The 8,889-nt window shown below is 43.0% G+C and overlaps 1 protein-coding gene across 1 annotated transcript in view; it reads right to left on the bottom strand.

Annotated features, from left to right (window-relative positions):
• Positions 1 to 4,205: 4,205 nt before the first annotated feature.
• The window catches only part of LOC143124656 (transmembrane protein 26-like), a 28,613-nt gene continuing 23,929 nt past the window's right edge, over positions 4,206 to 8,889 (bottom strand). Inside the window, exon 7 of the mRNA XM_076286341.1 lies at positions 4,206 to 5,613. Coding sequence (XP_076142456.1) covers positions 5,219 to 5,613 — 395 coding nt within the window. The 3' untranslated portion in view covers positions 4,206 to 5,218. The remainder of the gene's footprint in view (positions 5,614 to 8,889) is intronic.

Below are 8,889 nucleotides of genomic sequence, written 5' to 3'. Positions count from 1 at the left end.
TTATTTTCCCCGCTGTATCTGACACACACACTATCGTAAGTGCCCTGTGCTAAGTGAGCTCGGTCGAAGCGGCATGTTTGGATTGATATGATTGTTTCTGCTTGCAGGAGACCCGTGCTCAGATTGAGTGGCTATTTCCTGCTCCGGAGATACAAATCTCTCAGTGACCGTACTCTTGGCTCTGAATGACTGCCACACACACACACACACACACACACACACACACACAGTGGCTGCACTATAATGAATGGCCGGTGGCAGTGGCGGATAAACACTTGTGATGAAAGGGAGGAGGGTGGGAAGCAAACTGATGCACATGACTGAGAGCTCAAGAGAGCTAAAGGATTAACAACGAAACAATAAACTTCCCATATTACAGTCCCTTATGATCCATATACGCTCCTTATGATCCATATACGCTCAGTCCCTTATGATCCATATACGCTCATTCCCTTATGATCCATATACGCTCCTTATGATCCATATACGCTCAGTACCTTATGATCCATATATACGCTCAGTCCCTTATGATCCATATATGCTCCTTATGATCCATATACGCTCAGTACCTTATGATCCATATACGCTCAGTCCCTTATGATCCATATACGCTCCTTATGATCCATATACGCTCAGTACCTTATGATCCATATACGCTCCTTATGATCCATATACGCTCAGTACCTTATGATCCATATATACGTTCAGTACCTTATGTTATGATCCATATACGCTCCTTATGATCCATATACGCTCATTCCCTTATGATCCATATACGCTCCTTATGATCCATATACGCTCATTCCCTTATGATCCATATACGCTCAGTCCCTTATGATCCATATACGCTCAGTACCTTATGATCCCACATATACGCTCAGTACCTTATGATCCATATACGCTCAGTCCTTTATGATCCATATATACGCTCAGTCCCTTATGATCCATATATACGCTCAGTACCTTATATATATATATATATATATAAATGTTTTGTCCCAGATCTTCTGTCTAATTATTTTTTCTCATCATAGTAGGTACAAAGTGGGGTCTAAATGCTGTGAGTAAAGGCTTTGTGTCACTCACTCCACTCTGTACTGTTTGTGTGTGTGTGTGTGTGTGCATATCTATTATTGGTTCCCTGATAGAAGTGTGTTTGTGTCACGTGTGTGTGTGTTTGTTTTGAACCACAGAGGAAGCTGTTCACTGATTGCGCATGTACACATGCAGGTGTGTGTGTGTGTGTGTGTGTGTGTCCAGAGAATAGGAGTGGTCTTCCTGTACAAAGAGTATGAGGGACACTGTGTGTATGTAAGGAAATGTGTGTATAGGAGTGTGTATGTAGGGACGTGTGTGTATAGGAGTGTATATGTGTGGGTGTGTGTATAGGAGTGTGTGTGAAAGTGTGTATGTGGGGACGTGTGTGTATAGGTGTGTATATGTGTGGGTGTGTTTTATAGGAGTGTGTATGTGTAGGTGTGTGTATGTGGGGACATGTGTGTATGTGAGTGTGTATGTGTGGGTGTGTGTATAGGAGTGTGTATGTGTGGAAGTGTGTATAGGAGTGTGTATGTGTGGAAGTGTGTATAGGAGTGTGTATGTGTGGAAGTGTGTATAGGAGTGTGTATGTGCACTGGTCCAGAAGGTGTGTTTGTCAGCAACAAAGGGATTCTTACTGTAAAAAAAACTGTGTGTGTGTGTGTGTGTGTGTGTGTATTGTACATTCCTCTCCATTATGTCCGTGTTGATGGTACTTGGCTAAAATTGTCCGTTTCCCCCACAGACATTCTTCAGTCTCAAATAGCACTATGTGCAAACACACACACACACACATACACACAAATAGCCCATTTGCACACACACACACGCACATACACACAAATAGCCCATTTGCACACACACACACTAGGGATGTGAATTTCTGCCAAAAATGCCATTCGATAATCGAGGACCAAAAGTCGCATATCGTTCAAAAATCGGAGGGAAAGAAAACGCACATTTATCTATAAAGCAAGAAGCGTCTGTGTGTCTATGTGTGTGTCTGTGGCACGCATACTTTATCTCGCTGACCGTTTGTCAGACTGACCTAAGATTTCGTATGTGGCTCGCTGTTTTTGCAACAACACGCCAACAAACACACACGGGTATATAGTGACCACTCAAAATAAAATGTGCAATAAACTGACGCTTCGAATAGCCCAGGCTACTTTGGAATACAAACGACAATTCCGACTGCAAGGTCCCAAATTGAAACGAGCGATAGGCTAATACCACATAGCCAACGTTAGACAAAACTGACGCTTCGAATAGCATTAGGAAGTTATTCAGTAAGCTATACACATTTAGCCTTAACTCAAAACAGTTGTTAGGCTTATGTCATTCTGATCTGTAGAAATGTCACATGCAGCCATGCCTAAATGTATTACACATTAGAGGCCACATTAATTATATGCTAATATATTAATATTCAGTATTCATTATTGAATGCTTAGCTGGAATGATGTTTCCCTATCATCCTTTTTTTAAAGCAGGCATACCTGTGGGCATAATTGAGCTACGGGTTTTCTTCAGGAATGTTTGAACGGGCACTGCACTAGTTCTCACAATGACCGAAAGGGAGGCCAATTTCATCTTTAGCGATTTGTCATCAAACAAACTATTAATTGAACAAGTAACATGTCCTCGTCCTTTTTTAAAAAGTAGGCCTATGGTAAGCTAATTAGAAGAAACAAAAAAACAATAAGCACAGTGCGTTTCTGCATCGCCAAACCAGATGCTCGTTATAAAAAAAAATGCTACATGTCATAATGATTTTATGCGAACCTGCCTTGTGCAATAGCCTACTTTTTTTTTTTAACAAATTAGTTTCAATCAATGTCACTATTCGTAGCCTCACAGTTAGGCATGTCATATTCTAGTTAAAAAAATGAGCATGTCAACATGGTCAGGGAGGAGACGCAAACGCAACCAATTAACAATACAACACACACACACACACACAAATAACCTATTTGTTTTGTTTTGACATGGTTTCATGCACCCAGTGCAACCACAGGCATCTGCAGAAAGATGACCTCTGACCCCTCGTGTGTTCCATAGAGGAGCTCAGTTGCATTTACATTTGTGCCTTCGTCTGTAAAGGAGATGAACAACCCCCCCCCACACACACACACACATACACATCCACTAAAACAGATTGAAACATATTCCACTGGACATAAAAAATGGAAGTACTCAAAATGTAACAAAAATACATTTAGTAAATATGGTAACAAATATCCTGGCATTGTGTTTAGCCATAAAATATGATCTAATGAGTGTAATTTCCTAACACAGTTACTGTTTATTAGGTCAGTTCTCAAATGGAAGCAGTTCACATTCAAGTGTTGTTGCAAGGAGTTTGCAGCATAATGACGTCTGGTCCCACAAATGTTCCAAAAATTCTTATTTTCAGGAGGCTAAGGAAGTGTGCACTACACTGAGATCAGTCCAATCACTGACTTCTGAGAGGAATGTACTGCTTTGTACAAGCATTTCGTTCACGGAGCGTCTGCTGCAACAATCGGCTTCCACCAACACATGAGAGCGATGTGGGCGTAAAAAATTAGACCAGCCTTTAAAACGATTGTTATGCTCCACGAAACAGAATGCTTTAGTCGGACTCCCAGTGTAGCTCGACTGTTTCACTTAAAGTTCATTACTACTACACATTAAAGTAATTTGTGACGATATTTTACATCCTTTAAAACCTTTAATCACCTTTAACTCTAATTATTTACTCGAGTATGTTTCCCTTAGGTGTTAAAATAAAGAGGGTCCTGTCATGTGATTCCTGTACAGATTGGGCAGCCGTGGCCTACTGGTTAGCGCTTCGGACTTGTAACCGGAGCATTGCCGGTTCGAACCCTGACCGGTAGGCCATGGCTGAAGTACCCTTGAGCAAGGCACCTAACCTCTCACTGCTCCCCGAGCGCCGCTATTGTTGCAGGCAGCTCACTGCGCCGGAATTAGTGTGTGCTTCACCTCACTGTGTGCAGTGTGTTTCACTAATTCACGGATTGGGATAAATGCAGAGACCAAATTTCCCTCACGGGATCAAAAGAGTATATATACTTATACTTATTTACAAAGGCAAAAAAGTGCAAAATACACAATAAAAAATATAAAATACAACAAATATAATGGACATTGAGATAGTAAAAAAAAAGAAAAATCAAATATAATGGACATCGTGATAGTAAAAAAAAAATTCAAACATAACGGACATCGAGATAGTAAAAAAGAAATTAAAATATAACGGACATCGAGATAGTAAAAAAGAAATTAAAATATAACCGACATCGAGATAGTAAAAAAAAAAAAAAAATTCAAATAAACGGACATCGAGATAGTAAAAAAAAAAGACACGTTCATCCAATCATGTGGGTTTTGGCTTCACATTCTACTGTGTAGCTAAGGCCAGCACAGCCACGGTCATTAGAAACAGATAAAAATGGTATAAGGTGAATGGACGGAAGGCAAAGTAGGCAACTTGCCCAGATTCCTGTGATTAAAAAAAACTACAAAACCCACAAAGCCATCAGGTGGGTCCCAGAAGCTTCTTCCTGTTCTGTCCTCATCCTGCTCTTTCTTCTCCTTCGTCTTCTGCTTCTTCCTCACGCTCTCCTCTTTCTCCTCAAAATGGATCCAGCACTGAAGAGGAAGGCTTTAACAAGTGTGTGTGTGTGTGTGTGTGTGTGTGTGTGTGTGTGTGTGTGTGAGTGGAATGCAATGAGTGTGTGTCCATGCGTGCCCTTCTGTTGTGTTTGCATACTACTTATGCTTTCATACTGTGTGTGTGTGTGTGTGTTTTTGCATACTACTTATGCTTTCATACTGTGTGTGTGTGTGTGTGTGTTTGCATACTACTTATGCTTTCATACTGTGTGTGTGTGTGTGTGTTTGCATACTACTTATGCTTTCATACTGTGTGTGTGTGTGTGTGTGTGTGTTTGCATACTACTTATGCTCTCATACTGTGTGTGTGTGTGTGTGTGTTTGCATACTACTTATGCTTTCATACTGTGTGTGTGTGTGTGTGTGTGTGTGTGACTTTATACGTAGCTTATGGTGTGTGTTTGTATTTGTATGTGTGTGTGTGTGTTAGTGTTTCTGTTTTACCTATCGTCTGCATGAGTGTGCTGAGTGTGTGTGTGTGTGTCTCTCCTCTCCTCTCCTCTCAATCTCCTCTCTTCCCACATTCCCCCTGGAGTGGCGTTGCCGTGGGTGATAAGGGCTTGTAGTCCTGGCAGATGACGATGAGGCGGTACAGATTGAGGATGACCACCAGGAAGTTTTTGATGGCGAAGAAGACCAGCATCTGGTGGAAGACATCGAAGTAGGTCATGACGGTCAGCCGCACCACCAGGAACGGCCCGTCCTGGATGAACAGGCTCTCCACGATGTTCCAGATGTCCGTGCTGTGGCGGGCCAGGAGCGTGTTGCCTGGGCGACCTGGATGAGACACCCCCGTACCAGGAGCCTCCGATGACCCCCCTGCACCTGTGTCAGCGTCCGCACCTGTGTCAGCGTCTGCACCTGACTCACAGGAGTCCTGAGGCCGTGACGTCACCACTGACAGGAGGAAACACACACACAGGGACATGATTACAGTCACACACACACACACACACACACACACACACACACACACACACACCAAACGGATTATTATCCCAGCACAACGCTTATTTTATTCTCTTTTTTTGAGCAATGCGCCAAGGGGTGTGGTAATTAACAACCTAAGGAGGGGTCTGGCAGGTTGTCTAAAAGTCGCTATTGAGAAAAACCTGGTCAGAAGTCCATGGCGAAATATGTTATTTTAAGGGCCTCCACGAGCGCGCACCAGCGCACATCCATGCAAACACGAATTACACGATTACAATGGGACTCATTCCAATTCACCTACCGTCAGAACAGGAGCACAGAGGATGCCATCTCTACGGCACTTCACTCTGCCCTGTCCCACCTTAACAATAGCAACACATGTGAGAATGCTTCAGTTCAGCATTCAACACCATCCTCCCCTCCAAACTCAGTAAACTGGGTATCAATACCTTCCTCTGTAACTGGATTCTGGACTTCCTAACCAACAGACCTCATTCTGTTAGGTTAGATAACCACACCTCCAAACCATCACCCTGGACACTGGCGTACCACAGGGATGTGTGCTGAGCCCTCTTCTTTACTCCTTTTTCACCTACGATTGCACACCTGTACATGGCTCTAACACCATTGTAAATTTCGCAGACGACACTACGGTGATTTGGTCTCATCAGCAACAATGATGAGACGGCCTACAGAGAGGAGCACCTAACATCGTGGTGCACTGACAACAACCTGGCTCTCAACACCAAGAAGACCAAAGAGCTCATTTTGGACTTCAGGAAGTCCAAAGCTAGCACACACTCCCCCATTCTCATCAACGGGACTGAGGTGGAGCGTGTCACCAGTTTCAGGTTTCTGGGTGTCCACATCTCTGAGGACCTCTCTTGGACCCTCAAAACCTCCACCCTGATCAAGAAGGCTCACCAGCGTCTCTTTTTCCTAAGGAGACTAAAGAAGGTCCACCTGTCTCTCCAGATCCTGGTGGACTTCTACCGCTGCACCATCGAGAGCATCCTCACCAACTGTGTCACAGTTTGGTATGGCAACTGCTCTGCCTACGACCGAAACACACTGCAGAGCGTGGTGAAAACTGCTCAACGCATCACTGGTTCCTCACTCGCCTCCATCGGGGCCATCCAGGGCAAGCGATGCTTGCGTAAGGCGCGCAGCATCATCAAAGACTGTTCTCACCCCAACCACAGACTGCTCACCCCAGGCGTTACAGGTCTCTCCGCACCCGAACCAGCAGGTTCAGAGGAAGCTTCTTTCCTGCGGCTGTCACCCTACTGAACTCTAGCTCTGTATCCCGGTGACAACCAATCAACTAAGCCCCCCGCCACTCCGCCCAATGCCTCCTGTGCCTGATGAGCTGTCCACAACCATGGCAACCACTGAGTAGTTATTCACCAACACTTGCAAATTGGTAAAAGTGCCGATAAAAAAAACGATAAAAGTGATTAGGCGAGGCAAGAGGCCAATATGAAGCACAGCTGAAGACAGCAACTCCACTGCTGGATAAGTGTCCTGGATAAGTGTCCTTATTATAACATTATTGGGGTAAGTAACTGTGTATAACTGCTTTGTCATTGACTTTGAGACCACGGTGAAGTTAGTTTCACTTTGCCAATGAGTTCAAATAATAGACGTCACCAGTGCAAATGCGTGTATACTCTGCTAAGTTTTAGTTAAGCATAACTGTTCCATGATGTCTCGTGTGCAAGCAGATTCCTTCAAAGGCGCCGCTGACTATCAAAATACCGATGCGCTGTTTGAAGCTGTGCTGCGCGCTGTTAAAGAGAATGACAGATGTCACTCTTATTGGTTTAAAGGATGTTACGCCCATTCTCATTGGTTTAAAGGATGTTACGCCCATTCTCATTGGTTTAAAACACACCCATGACTGCATAAGAAACATAAGGCCCACCTTCTTGCACCATGTCCCGGACGTTTCATAACCTTTCATAACTAAACCACACCCAATATGGACTGGACAAAAAACCCCGAAATTTGTTTAAACTATCCGCCAGTGACCAATGCGTTTTTTGCGTCATGATAGGGCCCTTAGGCATATACTAGGGCTGTCAAATTAATGCATTCATTTTGATTAATTAATCACAGAAAAAATAACACTTTCAAAAAATGAACTCTGATTAATCGCATTCCATAGTGACCTTTGATCCAGTAACTGTAGTGGCTGTAGGAGGCAGATGAGAAAGCGTTGTTGGTCCAGTGAATGGAGCATATATCTTTAATGGAACATATATGTTTAAAAAATGCTTAGATGGAACTGTTGATAGGAGCATCGTTCTCTGCTACTTCTGCAGTATGGAATTTCCATACCATAGGAGTGTGTCAAGTCTAAAATCATCTCAACACAAAGCAACCCGGAGGTACGAGCTAACACACCCCTTGGTGATAATAGCCTAAATAACGCTAGCAGCTAGCACACCCCTTGATGATAATAGCCTAAATATTGCTAGCAGCCAGCCTTGTCAAGCCACTCCCGACCAGACGTTCGGAAGTGTTGTTTAGGCTACTTACTCTACCTATGTCTGACTAACTAACCGACTAACTCATTGACAGTGAGTGGAAACTTCGATCATTTGCATTTAGGCTAATATGCTAAAAACTGGCACCACCCTCTATGCTAATACCTGAACTTTGAAGCCTATAGCCTAATGTTGCTTTGACTATTCATTGATTCACTCATCTGCCAAGTCACTGTATATTAAAGTTAATTTGAATTGAAATATTTTTAAAATACGTTCATAGCAAAAAAATATGCATGCACTTAATTTAGAGTATGTAATTAATTAGATTAATTTTTTTAATCGCTTGGCAGCCCTAATACATACACATATGCATAAATACACACACACACACACACACATGCATAAACTGACACCACCATTAAAGGCTCCATAAAGAGTTTAGACAGAAAGGTCACATAGTAATGTGTCTAATGGCCTACGGATTGTAAACGTCTTAGTCCAGTGTGGTCAGTGTGTGTCCAGACCCTCACAGCAGTTAAGAAAGCTGTAGATTCTCCATTGCTTCAGCATGTTTACGTAACCTATACACACACACACACACACACACACACACCCATACACACACCCACATACACACAACTGTACACACAAACACTAACAGGAAGGGCCTTACACCCACTTTACTATCAAACCAATTTCTTTCACACACACATAAACAACATACATACAAGGTAGACAAACACACACACAC

This window comes from Alosa pseudoharengus, unplaced genomic scaffold (genome assembly GCF_046254945.1).
Source record: "Alosa pseudoharengus isolate Yale_2024_CS ecotype anadromous, Long Island Sound unplaced genomic scaffold, YU_APseudo_1.1 YU_APseudo_1.1_scf_15, whole genome shotgun sequence".
Taxonomy (NCBI): Eukaryota; Metazoa; Chordata; class Actinopteri; order Clupeiformes; family Clupeidae; genus Alosa; species Alosa pseudoharengus.
The sequence above is the reverse complement of the archived record's forward strand: the minus strand, read 5'-3'. Positions and strand labels throughout refer to the sequence as shown.